The sequence below is a fragment of the Cucurbita moschata genome, unplaced genomic scaffold, assembly GCF_002738365.1.
Source record: "Cucurbita moschata cultivar Rifu unplaced genomic scaffold, Cmos_1.0 Cmo_Scf00016, whole genome shotgun sequence".
NCBI lineage: Eukaryota > Viridiplantae > Streptophyta > Magnoliopsida > Cucurbitales > Cucurbitaceae > Cucurbita > Cucurbita moschata.
Genome location: NW_019268532.1, coordinates 1944543 through 1962523, shown reverse-complemented (window position 1 = coordinate 1962523; position 17981 = coordinate 1944543). Strand labels below are relative to the sequence as shown.

The 17981-nt window shown below is 36.5% G+C and overlaps 2 protein-coding genes across 5 annotated transcripts in view; both read right to left on the bottom strand.

Moving 5' to 3' along the window:
• Positions 1-226: 226 nt before the first annotated feature.
• LOC111454101 (protein starmaker-like) lies at positions 227-13628 on the bottom strand. Of its 2 annotated transcripts, XM_023095407.1 has the most exons (14): positions 13300-13628; positions 11813-12016; positions 11533-11714; positions 8347-8473; positions 8036-8233; positions 7512-7550; positions 6430-7317; positions 6218-6328; positions 5343-5416; positions 2573-2624; positions 2317-2403; positions 2193-2236; positions 1441-1515; positions 227-1367 (listed from the first exon to the last, which is right to left on the bottom strand). In XM_023095407.1, the coding sequence occupies exons 1-14, from the start codon at positions 13399-13401 to the stop codon at positions 788-790; spliced, it is 2763 nt and encodes a 920-aa protein (XP_022951175.1). In that variant the 5' UTR covers positions 13402-13628; the 3' UTR covers positions 227-787. The 2 variants fall into 2 exon arrangements, with proteins under 2 accessions (XP_022951175.1, XP_022951176.1); XM_023095408.1 differs by lacking the exons at positions 11813-12016; positions 13300-13628 and adding an exon at positions 9132-9164 and having other exon boundaries at positions 11533-11587.
• A 2217-nt stretch (positions 13629-15845) lies between these two features.
• The window catches only part of LOC111453991 (U-box domain-containing protein 12-like), a 3027-nt gene continuing 891 nt past the window's right edge, over positions 15846-17981 (bottom strand). The window contains exons 2-3 of one of the 3 annotated variants that reach the window (XR_002712341.1): positions 16513-17636; positions 15846-16179 (exon numbers count right to left, since the gene is read on the bottom strand). Coding sequence is in view for 2 of the 3 variants with exons in the window: in XM_023095247.1 (XP_022951015.1) it covers positions 16709-17636 (928 nt within the window). In the remaining variant the exon portion in view is untranslated. Of the gene's footprint in view, positions 16180-16277; positions 17637-17981 lie in introns of those variants that run through there. The other 2 variants (XM_023095247.1, XM_023095246.1) reach the window with 2 other exon arrangements.

Genomic DNA, 17981 nt, shown 5'->3' with positions numbered 1-17981 from the left:
TGTAAACATAGTATCTCTATTTAAATAGGCTCAGATGACCCCTTCTCGTAATTAGAATGTAACCCTTGCCCTAACTGGGTTCTCTTTCGACAACCCTTTTGATATGATAGGCCTAATCACCTTCCTCCTATCCCTTATGTTTAGGAGCGGGATTAAAAAAAGAACGAACAGAAGCCTATGATAATCCATAATCCATGAACAAAGAAGAAAGTAATGCAAAGTTTGATGGGGGCTATACACACCTAAACTTACGAGCCAAATGACTCCATAAGATTAAGCTTTCCAAAACCAATAATCAGAACATAGCAGCAGATGTTGGGTTAACAACAATTACTCTGAAAAATCACCGAGGGAGTTAAAAAAAAAAGAAGGCCTAAAAAGGGCCTTTGTTCTCAATCTGTGGCCTTTCTCCTCCTCTTCTCTAATAAGCCAAGCCAATCTTTTGTGTTCAGAGAAAGCCTAGTAGTAGTACACATTATCTAACACTTCAACATCCTCTCTTCTACTATTACCTTTACCTTTTACCTTACCTTACCTCCCTCCCACAGATGACATGAATTGAGGCAAACAACTACAGAGGCAACTAGCTAGCATACTCCTATAATCGCGCCTAATCTAACCTAACGACTAAGAATATATGACAGACAATCTGGAAAATATGCCAATGAGATAACAAGATCCAGAGCAAGCTTCCCAAAGAACTCATTCTAGAATTTGCAAATATGCAGTGCTGAACCAAGGCAAGAATAGACAACTCCGAGCTTTTCTGGAATAGGTGGTGTAGTGATTAACCTTTTGACTCTCTTCTTCGTTTCTTGCCTGACTTGGATTCACTGCCTTGATCGTTGGATGAATTTAGCGACTTCCCCTTCGAGTTCTCTGTTGCTTTTCCGGAAGCGGGCGAGTTCTTCAAATCCCCGCTTTCTTTTGATTTTGAAGATGTGAACTTGACCTTGCTGGAGAGATTGGAGTTATTTGATTTGTCGCCTGTTTTGGGTGATTTTCCCTTTGAAATTGCAGGAGTTTTGGGAGTTTCTTGTTTGGACTTCCCTGTCTTCAATACATCTTGCTTGGACTTCGCAGAAGCCGCTGCAGCAGGTGTGGACGTCTCGTCATCCTTCAATTTACCAGTCTTGTGTGATTCAGCATCGTCGTTCCTCGACTTGCCAGCAATTTTCGGACCTGCGCTACCCGCCTTGCTACCAGTTTTAGGAGTGGTTTGATCTTTGGATTTGCTAGCTGTAGAACCCGGAGGTCTTCCAACCCGAGGGGTATTCTCTTTCGACTTGCCCTCAACTTTGCTGCCACTACTCCGATCAGTTTTTGTAGTTGCACCCTTGGATTTGCTTGAGGAAGTTACTCCACCCCTAGAATTGAGTCGTAACGATTAAAAATCAAGAACCATTATTGAGAGAGCGAACAGTTGTGAAATGAACTAACTTTTTGGGCGAACCGTCCATCTTTCCTCGTGTCGCAGACTTATTGGCGTTTATTTTTGCCTTTTTCTTTTGAGGTCTGTAACAACAATCAAAAGAATCCAACATAAACCAATAACAAATGCCAACAACCAACAATATCATGATCATATATTGACAAAATTCAGTAAAAACAGTAGCACGAGTACGAGCATCATAGCTTCTCTGAAGATAGAAAGAATCAAGTGCTGAATTGATTATAAAGATATTTCCACGATATAAATCTAAACCATCAGAGATTAAGAACTTATCTAAGTTAATATAAGATGAAAGAAACTAGTTAACATTGAAAGCCATACAGGATAAAAGGGAATGCCTCTCACAACTGGTATTCTTACAACCTTCCCAACTAAAACAATTTGGCATGGCGCTCGTGAAAGGGGAAACTTGATTTAAAGATGCTAAGGTCCTAGAGAACCTATTTCACATTTTCGACAGAGCTCGTGACTACTTATGAGATAAGCAAATACCGAGTACCCGAAACTAGTATGCTGGTCAACGTAAAAGATGGCCATTTGCACACATGCATTGATGTTATCTTCATATGAAAGTTCGTTTCAACAAAGGAAAACCACAAATATACCGTATGTGAGGATTAATATTGAAACCTAAATGAGCGGGTTACGGTTATCTTCGCAGCTCCCTTTTTCGTTGATAAAATGTAAATTCAGAATGTTAAACAGAAATGAGCAATATTGAAAAGTTAGCTGTACATACGTCTCGGTTGCAGATTCTGATCTCACTAAATCTTCTGTTTGCTCCTGTTATCATATGATAAAGAAAACATTAAGGCAAGAGGATCTTAGACGACAAGCAAAATACAATTTACACAGCAACCTACCTGTTCAGATTCAGAGTCATCATCAATAAACTCCCATCTCTCCTTTTTAAGATTTAGTATTTCTTGGTCTCCATCCATGTACAAAACCTGCATAGAATGAACCTCGTAAAATATCATAAACCAATGAATATATATATAGGTATGTGCATATATATACATACATAGAAGCATATGTATATGTAACACATATATATGCACTAAAATGCATACATGCCATAGTAACAAAAAACATCAGGTTCCATAAATGATATCTTACCTTGTGCTTCCTTTTTTCAGGATCAAAAGAATCAATAACACCTTCATAAAACCTGAAGCCGATGGAATATGACACACAACAAATAACCAGAAATTAAACATTATAATTGTTTTATCATGGACAAATGAAGATATACTAACAGAACCAACTTTCATCGAGATAAAAATGAAAAAGTACAAAGTCAACAAGCCAGCAAAACATAAATGGCATTAAAAAACAGCCATCAAAGAACCCAAACTAAGCTAAGAAAGGGACCAATCCAACGGGCCAAACCATGCAAACAATTAAAAGAATCCTTGAACACCGACACCTGAAGCGATGCATTAAACCTAGCTAAGAACCAAACCTCTTCCCAGGACCGATCCTCCTGAAGATCCTATCATTCCTCTCCACTACATACCCAAAATACCTGCATACCAAAACTTGAACTGAAAGAGACATACCCAATAAAGAAACAGCAGAAGATGCTGATTTCACCCTCAAAGAAGATACACAGTAAATCCTAGTGAACTCTGGCCCACCCAACAACCCTCCCAAATATAGGTATTTGAGCCATCCACAACCCAACACTACACATGTTTATAGAAGGAAGGAAAACCTAAAGCAATTGCTAACCAAGGATTTCTAGATGTGCCTTTTGACCCACCCACAGCCTCTGTAACGGCCCAGACCCCCACCGCTAGCAGATATTATTCTCTTTGGCTTTCCCTTTCGTGCTTTAAAATGCGTCTGCTAGGGAAAGGTTTCCACACCCTTATAAAAGGTGTTTCGTTCTCCTCCCCAACCAATGTGGGATATCACAATCCACCCCCTTCATGGCCTAGCATCCTCCCTGGCACTCGTTCTTTTTTCCAATCGATGTGGGACCCCCACCAAATCCAACTCCCTTCGGGGCCCAGCGTCCTTACTGGCACACCGCCTTGTGTCTACCCCCTTTCGAGGAACCGCCTCCTCGCTGGCACATCGCCCAGTGCCTGGCTCTGATACCAACTGTAACACCCCTAATTTTCTTAACCTAATTAGTGACGTCACCCATACATGCATAAATCTTTAAGCATAAATTCATCATAAATAGCTTTGGAAACAACACCAATCTTACATAAAGGTTCAAAATCCGAACTAAACATAACTCCGAAAAAAAAAATTCAATAACTGAATCCTGAAAAATTTAGATAAAATAAATATTCAACAATCTAACTTAAAAACCCAAATAAAAACATAAACTACTAGCTGTCATCTCATTAACTTCCATGATAACCTTAGATCCATCATCAGCCGTACATTGGTGCCTTGCCTTTTATGAAAAATAGGGCTGACGATGCCTTGCCATTTTTTCAGGTAAAGGTAAGGCACCAATGTACGGCTGACGGTGGAGCTGAGGTTACCATGGAAGTTAATGAGATAACATAGCTAGTAGTTTATATTTTTATTTGGGTTTTTAAGTTAGATCGTTGAATATATATTTAATCTAAATTTTTCAGGATTCAGTTATTGAATGTTTTCGTTTCGGAGTTATGTTTAGTTCGGATTTTGAACCTTTATGTAAGACTGGTGTTGTTTGCAAAGCTATTTATGATGAATTTCCGCTTGAAGATTTATGCATGTATGGGTGACATCACTAATTAGGTTAAGAAAATTAGAAGCGCTACAGTTAGTATCAGAGCTAGGCACTAGGCGATGTGCCAGCGAGGAGGTTGCTCCTCGAAGGAAGGTAGACACGAGGCGGTGTGCCAGTAAGGACGCTGAGCCCCAAAGGGGGGTGGATTTGGTGGGGGTCCCACATTGATCGGAGAAAAGAACGAGTCCTAGCAAGGATGTTGGGCCCTGTAGGGGGTGGATTGTGATATCCCACATTGGTTAGGGAGGAGAACGAAACACCCTTTATAAGGGTGTGGAAACCTTTCCCTAGCAGCCGCGTTTTAAAGCTTTTAAGGGAAGCCCAAAAGGGAAAGCTCAAAGAGAACAATATTTGCAAGCGGTGGGCCTGGGCCGTAACAGAGGTTGTGGGTCAAAAGGCACATCTAAAAATCCTTTTGCTTTAGGGGCGTTACAGCCTCTCTCCTTTTGAGAAATCCAATAAGGAAACAGACCTAGGGTTGTGGCTTACAGGAAGCTCAAGGTAAGAATAAGGAAGAGAACCCACCTCACAATCAACTAGATAAGCATGCCCAGGACCACACTCACCTTTTAATCTTAAGACCCAAAATAAGCTCAAATATGTAAAGAACGTAATTAAGGTTAACCAACAAATCCTCCATTCCATAACAAAAGAAAACGGTACCATCAGCGAACTAGAGATGTGACAGGTGAAAATGGCACTTGAAAATTTTCCCTTCCCACTTGAACCCTGAACCCCTATTTCCACACCAGCGGCAACTAATCTACTAAGACTATCTACCACTAGCAACAAGTGAAAGGAAGAAGGAGATCTGCTTTCCTAAGTCCTCTAGAAGCCTCTACCTTAGCTATCAGTTTGTTGTTGATAAGGAAGGAATATTTCCTAATCCAAAGACAACTCCAAGTCAAAAATCTCTGCCTAAGGACCTCATCCAACAAATTTCAATCCACATACTCGGAAGTTTTTTCAAATCCAATTTTAAATCTAAGTTCTAACCTTGAATATGACACCAATTAGATGAGGTACCAATGCGCAAAAATATTAGAAAAGGATACTTCTGCATATAGCACATGCATTTTACAATTTGTTTATAAAACGATATCAACCATACATCAAAGTACCTAAAATAATTCAGAGACCATTGGTACTTACATCCGATCTTTTGGCCACCACACTTTTATCTTTGAACCAACCAAAGTTTCATCAAAATCCTTGGTCTCAGACTCCTGAAAGTAACAGTAAGTAAAGATGAGATTTAAGCTTTCAACAACAAAGAAAAGTGCAATGGGCCAATCAAGGATATGTTGCTTTAAGGTCGTATACAAAAATGAGGCAGTAATATTGAAGTCAGGAATAGTCCTTTTTTCTTAACAAGAAACAAAAATTTTCCATTCATAGAATAAAAGAAGAGGGAGAGAGAGAGAGAAAGAACAAAAAGAAAAAACATCCCACAAAAACTCTTAAAAACTGAGAAGAAAAAACCCAAAGAGGAAGCCGGAGAAACAAACTCAAAACAAACAAGCCGAACGAGAAACTTGCTTGTCGGAAGTTCAAATATCCATTACTTCTTTGCTTTTATAGATTTTTGGTTATTTGTTTGTGTATCATTTAAGTTTCATATGCTCGCAACAAAAAATTTTGGACAAATCAGATGATATGTCTATAAGAAGCAAGCAAGCATTTTAATATCCATATCCTCGAAAAAAAAATGTTTGACAAATGCACAAACAAACACAGTAGAACCAACGAACTATTAACCTGACATCTAATCAGGAAAAGACAAAGGAATCGGTAATTATTTAATGAAATTAAACATACACACGTTGAATTATATGACACTAACTATGATGCATTGATGGCAATAAAATAAAGAGCAACTTTTACTTGAGGGGAGAGAACAATATCCATGTGCACACCTAAATACAATCATCGCAACATTACTGTGTTAAATTTTTTCTCCAAGCAGTGAAAAGTTTTCATCCATAATGACATGAACTAATAAACCCTATACGGTAGAACATACATACTTTTTCTTTGCTAGGAGTTCGTTTCCTCTTGGAGGCTGGTGTTGTGGTCTTGTTCAAGATCTTCTCATCCTTGGTAGTTTTTGAGGTTGGTTTCAGCACAGGTGTTGTTTCCTAGAAGAATAACCACAATTCAACCAAACAATTATTAACGCATCAGTTGGGATAAGATTTTACCACGAAGCCAAACAAAGAACTAACACTGCTCTAACCACCTTTTTATCATCATCGCCTGACAACTTTTTCAAGGTTTTTCCGGAAATAGTTTTCCCAGATCCCTTCTTTCTCTTCGCCTCCGATTGTTTTAAAGATCCACCACCACTCTTACTGGCTCCATCTCCCTTCCTAGCAGACTGCTTCAAAGACTTAGCCTCAGAATCACTGGTAGTGTCACTTTCCCTTTCTGCTGCATCTTCATCTGCAGTCTTAGAATCATCAGAAACCTCAGCTGGAGCCTTATCTTCAGCAGGCTTTGCTCCTGAGTCATTTATTTCGTCAGATGATTTTTTTGAAACTTGTGCAGTCGAAGCCACCTCTTTAGCTGAGTTGACTTTCTTCTTTGCCTGAGCAGCCTTCTTTCCCTGTCCAGACTTATTATTACACTCATCAGGAACGCTTCCACTAAGTGAAGGTGTAGTAACATTGGCAGATTCAATCTCCATAGCCTTGGGTGAAGATGGCTTGGCATCAGCCTCAATTTCTGAAGGCAAATTTTCAGCAGACCGGTTCCCACGAGGAGAACCAGGATGTTCACTATGGCTTTCATGTTCTGGCTGACTCTGAGATCCCTTCTGGGCATCAACATGAGGAACTTCGGTAGGTTTTGGATTAGGTTTTCTACCTCTTTTCTTAGGGATCTTTTCAGATTTTTCCTTAACATTACTAGCCTTCTCAGAGCCCAACTTAGCAGGTTCAGAACTTTTGGGTGATTTCACTTCTTTGCACTCATGACCACCATGTTCTTCTTTCTTGTTCTCCAAATTAGGGACAGAGCCATCTTCACCCCCCTGTGCAACTCCATTGCTCTTAACTGAGTCACAATGTTTCTCGATGGCTGTATCAACTCTCTCAGGTGTGGCCACTTCTGTGAGTTTGTCTTCAACCTGATAGATATCATATCATTTAACTCAGTATCAATTAAACAAAGGTAACCTAACTACTTTCTACATATCAACCTAATATGTTATATTTTGCATACATTACTTACATAAGAATATATGGAGCTTCCAGTTCTAATAAGGGAAGAAATACTTCTAAAACAAAATCAGGAAAGAATACAGCATCAAGAATTATTTACCTCTTCCCCAGACGTTCCAACTGATTTTCTCTCCGGAACCTGCACAAAGTTACAACAGAAAACAAAACGCAAAAACCATTACAAAAAATTCACTTTGGTCAATGTTAAGTACCTTGTATGCTGACAAATTGGGAGTTAAATGTTATTTTAACACACAGAATCTCATGTTATAAAACCCCAATCTCTGTAGTACGGAAACTCATGGTAAATTCAATATCAGAATCACATATCACATAAATCTTAAACGTGGGATCAAACATTGTATTCATGGAAGATTTACAGGAAATAAACATTGACACAGATTCTAGTCACTCATCTGCCTGCCAATAAACAGAGAGATAAGGCCTATGGAGCTTCATTTTTAAGATACCAAGAGATAGCCGATATAAAATCCCGTTTGTACAACACTCAACATTAGGGGGTGGGAAAATGGGATGGACATTTAGCAAAACTTGATGGAACCGCAGCATTAAGAAAGAATAAGTTGTCAAGACTACTAAACTAAACATTATTTAAGAACCTACCGTGTTGTCATCAGCATCACGAAGATTACTTGGCTCAAGAGAGCCAGAAAGATCTTTGCATATGGAAGCAACCACATCACTATAATCATCAAAAGAAATTCCCAAGGTTTTTACAGCTTGAACCAAATAAGGTTTGAGCTTAGTAGAACAGTTATCAAGAACTCTCTCCCCTAACTTCCGAGCAATGGGTAGAATTTCCTGAAAATAGTATTGTAAGATTAAAGAGAATCAAAATGTGAAAATAATAATACTTAAAAAAAACGAAGGAAAAAAATAGGAAAGGGAACAAATAACAACTCAAAGCATATTACCTCATTGTCCTTCTTCACGCTATCTAAGATAGGAGAGAGGAGCTCTACAGATATATCTTCACTTTCTTCTAAAACAAGGCTCATAATTGTCTCCATTGACGAAAATACATTCTCTGGGTGATCATCTCTGGATGAAGAATACTATTAATAAACTTAACAACATATGGACACAAAAATTCCTAACATTAGAACTTCCAACACAAAAAAATAAAACCTGCTATGTTCTCACAATCGGAACAAGAACAAAAAGGAAAAACGACAAATGTTCAACTTAGGCCCCATTTGATAACCATTTGGGTTTTTATTTTTGGATTTTGAAAATTGATTTTCTCATTGATTCTCTACCATGAGTTTCAACATTTTTAAGAGAACATTCAAATTTAGTCAAATTCCAAAACCAAAAACAAACTTTTTGAAAACTATTTTTTTAACTTCCGGATTTTATTTGATATATGTAAAAAGTAGATAACATAACAAGAAAACCTAAAAGTGGAAGTAGTATTTGTAAGCTTAATTTACAACAACCAAAAATAAAAAACCAAATGATTATCAAACAGGGGGGGAAAGCAAACTATTAGAAGTAAAATGCTAGACCTAAATAGAATAGATGGAAGGCCAGAAGTATCACAGACAAAACCCAAATGAAATAGTATTTGAACACAATATAAATAAGATCAAATCAAAGAACAAATTACAAAGAGATTCTTTGGTGGTCTGTTTAGTTAGACATTCAAGCCAAGCATTGTTAAGTGTCAGAAATTTGCTTTTGTAAATCTTTTACTTACCATTATTAATATCAAATCACATCAACTTTTACTCTGCAAACACCAGGGAAGAGTTACTTGTTACTGCAGTCATCTTAACTTCAAATTATCAGCAACTTACTAAAATAATTGGCACAGCAAGCAATATGCCAAGGTATCAGCAAAAGTTATGAACTTATGCTTAACCTTCTATAAGATTTACGTTCATTATGCCAGCAGCTTAATTCCAGTAACAACTATAGACAAAATATTACAAAATAATATTCATACAACACATTCAACAATTACATGAATGTATTTTAATGCAGCCAAGCATCTAGAGTAAAGAACAACCGAAGGAGCTCCATTCCATTCAAAAGAGTGTTGAAAATACAATAGACCTTCCCTTTATTTATAGAAGTTGCCTTCCGACCAACCCAAATAAACCCAAAAGCAGACTAACAAAGGAATAAATAACCAACTAAAACTAATAAACTGAAAGTATGAAACTTATCACAAATGCTATCCTAATAACCCACCATATAAATTACCTCCCACTTCAGGAAATTGTTCTTGAGCTTAAGATGTGACAAGAGGACATAGGAATCAAGGAACTCAGAAAGCTAAATTTTCACTTATTCCTCTGAGTTAAAAATACCCTGTTGTTGTAAGTTCACCACGTATGTGAGGTTGTAGGATTTTTCCATGGAGCAACCAATCCGTAAATTATAGTTTTTAAGCTTGTGGGACATTGAAAAAATAAAAACCTCGGTTTGAAAGCCAATACGCTTATCAGAAGAACCATAGAACATCCTTCTTCCCTCAAGTAAACTTTGTTCACAAACTCACTCAACATTGAATCGTCATGGTTGAAAAATCACAGCTAAATAAAACTCATGGGGAACTCTCCATAAACAGCGATTACTTAATGGTCATCTTCACCAACATATTCATCAAATACAAGAATGAATTCCTCCTCTGACATGATCTGAGAGGTTTCTTGTGAATTAAACAATATATGCAGTAAATTGCAGTCCAGCAAATGATGCACAGAAAATAACCTTCTTGTCTTCATATTCCTTCACAGTATCATCTTCCATTAAATTATCTTTAAAATCTGATAATTATGAGGGCTTCATTCAATCATGGGTTTGTGTCTGCCAGATTTTGCAGGAAAATTGGTTTCTTAACATAGACTTGCCAATCCACATGTATCTGAATCAAATGAGCGGCCATGGTTTTCTGCAATTGATCTTGCCCCAAATTCTTAATGATCAAGTTTTTTGTGAAGCTTGAAAGTCTTCTCTGTGCTATTTTATTGGGCCTCACGCATTTAAGATCCACAATCAATTTCTTGATTCACATACTGAGAAACAATTCTATAATCTTCTTCTTTTTTTCTTTTTTTTAAGTAAGAAACCAAATTTTCAGTTATGAAAGAATAGAAGGGCATGCCAAAAACAAGCCTGAACAAAAGGAGCACAAAACAAATTGCAAGAATGAATTTCTCCTCTGACCAAATCTGGGAGTTTTCTTGTGAATTAGGCACTATATGCAGTAAATTGCAGCTCCAGCAGATGATGCACAGAAAATAAACAACTTGTCTTCCCATTACTTCACGGTATCATCTTCGATTAAATTATCTTTAAAATCAGTTAATTATGAGGGCTTCATACAATCATGGGTTTGTGTCTGCCAGATTTAGCAGCAAAATTGGTTTCTTAACATACACTTGCAAACCCACATGTATTTGAATCAAATGACTGACCATGGCTTTCTGCAATTGATCTTGCCTCAAATTCTTAGTAATCAAGTTTTTTGTGAAGCTTGAAAGTCTTCTATGTGCTATTTTATTGGGCCTCACGCAATTAAGATCCACAATCAATTTATTGATTCACATACTGAGAAACAAGTCTACAATCTTCTTCTTCTTCTTCTTCTCTCTTTTTTGGGTAAGAAACCAAATTTTCAGTTATGAAAGAACAGAAAGGCATGCCAAAAACGAGCCTGGACAAAAGGAGAACAAAACAAATTGCAAAAAGGGCCTCCAATCGGAAAAAAAGGACTGAGATCATAATTACAAAATGGTTTGGCAACCAAGGCCCAATGAGGAGCCTTGAACCTAGCCACCTCTCGCACCTCCTCACCCAATGTCTCAACCTATCTAAAAATTCTATGGTTCAATTCCAGCCAAATACCCCACAAACTTGCAGAAGCGAAGCTAGCTTGCCAGGAGACTATTTTGCTGTTTTTTATTCATGTTCTCTGGTAACAGTCAACTTCTTATTAAGTGCAGAGTCTAGTAGCATTTAATGGAGGAATAAATTCTATTTGTTCAAGAAATAACTTAACTTGTTGGAAAGTGAATATCTATCACAATTGGGATCATTATAAGTGAAAATTTAAAAGGAAAATGATTTAAAAAATAAATCTAGTATGATACCTTACTGTCTTAAGGAAATGTTGGAACATCTCAATGATCAATCCATCACATTCCAAATCCAGCATGACCACACACGATCTGACCTTTGCTACGGTTTCAAGTATGGATGCCCTCTTTGCATATGATCGACTAGACTTGTCAGAGAGATTTTCAAAGGACGATACAATAAGATGAAATACCTCCTGAACAGAAGCAAAAAACAACTCTTTAGAAATAAATTTGATAAGTAGGAAATTGACATTGTATCCACTTAAAGACCAAATTTCTAAATTCTAATTACCTTCATTTGCTCATCATTGTAAGGGGCATCAGGTGCAGTGATCCTGGTTATTTCACTAATGCATGCAGCAACTGCAACTTTGACATCAATATCCGAATGCCTTAGAAGCTGATCAGAAACCAGTGCTTTCAGTGATGGAGCGAGTGCACTTTGCATTGATTTTGAAGGGGATTGTTCAACCCTTGCCAGAAAACTCTCAATTTTCTGCAATCACGCAGGTTATTGTGAAGGGAAAAAACACATTCAAGCACTACCTATCATGACCACAAAAATTAAAATCAACATAGACAACACTTTTAAATACCAAGGACCAAGAAGGCCTATTTAGCAGCTAATGTTTCATGATATTTTCTCTCACCAGCAGCAAGGATAGAGAAGCGGGAGAGTGATAAATTAGCAGAAGAAAAAGAAATACGGTGGAAAAATCCCTCATCAGTCATTTCTAATGTATAGTTCAAACAATCAACGTCATAAGAAGATTTAAAAGTCACAGCTTCTACTCTTAAGAGATTCTGAACAGCCTGACTGGCTTTAAAAGCATGAACCCTCATTAAGTTAGGACCCCTTATCCACATTCCTGGAAGTCTTGAAAAAGATATATAATCTTGATAAATTCCCTCCTTAACAGTTCTCAAACATTTCCCTTACCTCCCAAACCACCAAAACTGATGCTCTTAACTACTGCCAGCTGCCAGCTCAATGAGAAATTAGAAATTAGAAATGTCCCCCTATCCAATAGTATTCCAGTAAACTTTAATAGAAGTGCTTCAACTTACCTTCTAGTAATGCTTCAAATCAAAAGCCTCAGATGTATAAAAAAAGAAAAAAAAAAAAGATTTATATCTGAGAACCAATTCAATCAATTTCATTTGTGCGAACAAAGAAACTTTAGGTTAGAACAATCTCATGAAAGGTGTGGCTTCCAATTTCATCGTCTCGAATGGAGAATAGTAACAATAATCACTACACGATTAGCAAGAAATGAAGAAACCATGACTGGGAATACTATCCTAAATGAGCTTTGAGCAACATGTAAGCCCTCTTCCACAAACTAGCACCATATGAGCAACACAACGAATTTCAATTACAATTTCCTTACTTACTTTACATCACTGCCCCCACCCACCAAAAAAAGAAAAAAAACACTACAAAGCTCAAATTCGAAGACCAGCTGCACAACTGATTCATTTCTACAATTTCATTCAAAGTGGCGTTTATAACGAGAGAAGCCATTATCGTAAGCGCGCCCCTCGAATGTGGTAAAAAGTCAGGAACTTGCAATACATTTAAATATACAAAAAACAACTGAGCACGATAAATTGTAAAGGGAAAATCAATCGAGCGTCAAATATCACCGTAAAGGGTAGAATGAACGAAAATTCGAAAATAGCATTCACCCAGGTCGAAAAAAACACATTGATTGGAGAAAATTCCGAAATTAATAACCAAAATAACTGGGCGAAAGAAGAAAAAGGGGAAAGGCTTACATCGAGAAGCGGTAGAAGTTGTTCAACGGAAGTAGGAGGGTCAACAATCTTATTGCCAGCTTCCAAAAGTTGTTCTTCGACATCCTTGTCGGAAGACGCCATGTTTGCTCGGTTTATAGGTAAAGCTCCCAGATCCTTGGAAACGCGGAAGGGTTCAGTTCAATTGAAGTCCATGGAAGTAAAGGAACCCACCGAATCGAATGGAAATGGGGCCAAATCACATAGAAAAGCGAGGGAAACTTGAAAGAGAAGAACGGGGAGAGAAGAGGAGCTAGGGTTTTCTTTCTCAGATACACACACAGGGAAAAATATCAGAGTTTCGAAATATTTTCTTTATATTATTTATTTATTTATTATTATTATTATTTAAAAATAAATAAATAAATAAATAAAAACCTTCTCTTCTCCACTATCGACGCTTCACGCTCTCTGACTTAATTTAATATTAGTATTTAAATTTTGAATTCCCAATTTAAAATAAATAAATATATATATATATATATTATTTTTAATTTTAATCTTATTATTTAAATGTCGATAGTTGTAGTCATTTAAAATTAACTATTTATTAAATTTTTAAAAAAATTAAAATAATGACAGTTTTCTGTGGCTCTCATTTATTGCAATAAAAAGAATTGATGAATTTATTTTACTTGGATTAATAATTAATTTTAAGGTATATTAAAATTGATGAATTTTATTTTATAATTTCCGCAGGGGAAGGTTGAAATTAAAAAAAAAAAAAAATTAAGAAGAAAAAAATATATTTTATTATTATATAATAATAAAAATGTTTGAGAATAAAATAAATGGGTGGCCAATAATTATTCAATTGTTTGACCTTTTTATATTTTGTTTTTATTAATATAAAATAAATTGCATTAACCATGTATTAATATGATTGACATTTATTAATTAAAAAAAGTAAACATAAGTTGTATCTAATATTTTGTCGGGTTGTGGTTTTAATTTTAAGGAAGCGTGTTTGGTCTGAGTCAATGAATCGAGAGATTTTTGTGGTTTGTTGTTTTTTATTTTTTTTAATATTTGACAATGAAGCATAATAAAATTTTATAATCTGACTTATAAATTTTAGATTGGTAATGTTGGTGACCTAACCCATCCGAAAATAGTTTACAACGTATAGTTAATTGATATTTTTTATAAAAAAAAAAAAAAAAAAGTTCATGAGTATTTTTATAACGAGATTTGTGGTTAAATTGTATTTAAAATACATATATAATTTAGTATTTCAATTATTAAAAGGAAATTAAACCTTTTCAAAATCCACGTGGACACCTACCTAAAGTTGAGTATTTTATTTCATCTTAATTGAATTTAAAACTATTATAGTTAAATATATATATATATATATATAAAGAAATCTCGTAAAAACCTCTAAAGTTATTTTAATAATATACATAATTTAAATGGCAAATATATCTATTTTTTATATTTAAAAAAAAAAAAGCTGGCGGGAACGAGATAATATTTGTTGTATTTTATAAATTAAAATATATAGTTTTTTAAAAATAATCCAGAAATTAACTTTTTGCCGATTATTGCAATTTTAAAAACAAATAATATTGACGCATAAATATTATATTTATTAATTTATTTTACACTTAATTCCGAGAAACTAGGAGAAGACTCTCCTCAAATTACTTGCATACCCTTCAAAGTGGTAATGGTGATGCATCTAGAAGCAAAATTTAATAAATAAATAAATAAATAAAATTTGTATTTTTTATTTATAAATATCAAAAGTATGTACTTTTAGAACGAGAGTAATCTTGAATATAAGATAGCTAAAAAATGCTTAATTCTAAAATTAAGCGTGTTTTATTTGGAGAAACACTGTATTGAGCGACCTCCTGCAAATGTATTAACCCGTGTGTGATTGAAAATAAAACATGTTGAAAAGACTTGCTTTTGTCGTACATAATGCTATAGATCACTTTTGTCGGGTTAATCTTGATCAACCTAAAATCAGGTTAAGCAAAATCTTTTCGTTCTACAAAATCTTCGTACCGTGTTTAACAATTAGAACGGTACGTTGAAAAATGATTCACATTGGTTGGTGAGTCATCAAAATCAGAAAGAAAAACTTTATTGTTCTCGGATGCCAAATATGAGGAGAAATGACGAAAAGCAATGCAGGTGCTTGAAAAGGAGCCCTTTGGTTCTCCAATGATACACATCCCATCTAGGACTCGGTGCCCTTTCTAAAGCCCTCCATTAATATTGAGGATTAGCCATTTCCTTAGTAGACACGTTTTAAAATTGTGAGGCTGACGAGGATACGTAACAGGCTAAAGAGGACAATATTTGCTAGTATTGGACTTGGGCTGTTACAAATGGTATCAGAGCTAATTACGAGAGGGTGCGGTGCACCGGCCAGAGTAGTGCTAGACTCTCTCTATAATAGACCCATTTTAAAATCGTGAGGCTAATGACAATACGTAATCGACTAAAACGGACAATATCTGCTAGCGGTGGGCTTGGGATATTACATTACATCTAATGGTCATTAAGAGACAGACACGTTATGGTAGGCTTGTTGAAAGGTTTTTTCCAACCTCAATAGGCTCAACTATTGAAAGACAGACGGTCAAGGTTCCGAAACCGTTCCTGGGGGCGACGAGGTTGACATAATTTAAAGTTATCTACAGACCATAAGATGAAACATATACAGAGGCATTGCAAAAGACAAGAAGAACTGCAACTCTAATTAAATAACTAAACTACTCAACATAGCCTAATAGCACACAATGAATTCACCGAATTCTATATTTAAGAACAGTACCTCGTGCTCAAGACATGCCTTGGTCATTATTATGCCTCTGCTAAAACAGCTCAGCAAGTTCTCCCGCTCCAGATCTGTGCACGGTTAGCAGAAACAGGATAAGAAATGATATCAATTAAAGAACAGGACCAATAGGACCATGTTGGGGCAGACAATTTATAAGAGGGTGGTGTAAAAATTAATGGCGCAGCTCCATTTCTCAGATTTTTATCAAATTTCTAGCAAATCATACTATGAAAAGTTTGAAACTGTTCATGATATTATAAGGCATGTGAAAGTGACCGACACTTCTTCTTCCAACAGATCAGCAAAATAAAAGCATGTTTTAAAGGGGCCACCGAGTGTAGGCTGAATTGTACTGGTGGGTCGAAATGACCCACTGGTGTGTACGAGTGCAGTGTCCTGACCTTTTGTTATGCCTGCCAAAACAACCACAGCATCGGACAATCAACTACTCCACCGCCAGGGAAGATGATATCATACTTCAAAGCATTTGACATGGGTTTGGTTGAATTTGGAAGCAGAGGAGGCTGGAAGAACAAGAGACTTGAAAGACTTCTGTATGAACACTATGAACACTAGCTTTAGATCTACCATGATATGTCAAAACGGTAGGCTTTTGGAAGTTGAACTTGCTGTGAGCGATTTAAAATGCTCTGAAGGAACAAAATCATGAGGCAAATTGGCCCTCTTCACAATTTTCCTCATGTTGTACTGCAGACTCTGTTGGACTAATTGCTTCACAGCTTTTTTCTCCACGCTCATGGCTTCCTCAGATTCTTCCATACAGATCTGGGCGTCGAAATTATGATTTGAAGAAGATGAAGTCCCAATAATGGGAGCAGACACAGCAGCACCATGATTCCCACCAAAACTTTCAGAGATTTGCTTCCCTTTATCATATCTCAAGAACTCCAAGATTCTGGATGCCCTCTTTTGAGCCAATGCGCTACCCAAGAGCGTTAATTCAAGAGAAGCAAATACAAGGCCTGCTTCTACCATTGTCTGTCGTTCACCATATAGCTTGTGTGCCATCACCATTAGAACGTAGGACGCCTTTTCTTGGCAGCCAGGTGAATCTGTCCAGTTCAAAACATCAACTAGTATTGGGAATGCGTCTGGAACAATGCTTACTGCTCTTCTACCTTCTGGGGTTGATACCACGTTGCTTAAAATTGAAAGGTTCCTTTCACTTACTTCCATGTCTCCTAAGCTGTTGAGAAGAAATGGGATTAAATCTGTTTCTAACATGATTGAGACATTTGATGCTGCAATTGACAGATTGAAAAGCGCCCTTAGAACATCCTGCCGTGCCTGATTGCTAATGTTATGGTCCTTGTTTTGTAGAGATTTTACCAAGAATGGAATCGCACCAGACGACCCGATTACGAGCTTGTTCGAGTCCAGGGCGCTCAAGCCGAGGAAGTTAGCAATTATTGCCTCCGTAACCGATGAGTTCGAAGCACTCTCTGGTTTAATGAGCTTCAACATTTTGTGAATGGCTCCCACTTTCACAATAGCTGCCTTGTTCCTGCAATGTTCATCACTAACTCGATTCAGAAACTAAGGTTAAACATATTGATTGTGATTTATAACAGGAAGAAAGAATCAAGAAGGTGCAAGGCAATGTTAATCACTAACTCGATTCAGAAACTAAGGTTAAACATATTGATTGTAATTTATAACAGGAAGAAAGAATCAAGAAGGTGCAAGGGTATTTTGCCCGTTTCTGATTATGGAACAATCAGAGAAGAAAAATTTGCAGAGCAGTACCAAATAGATTGTCTGTATGATTTGCCGTTTTGATTTTGGAACGAAAGCGAAAAGCGGAAGAAATCTCGTCCAGAAATTACAAATCAGAGAAGACATTGACAAA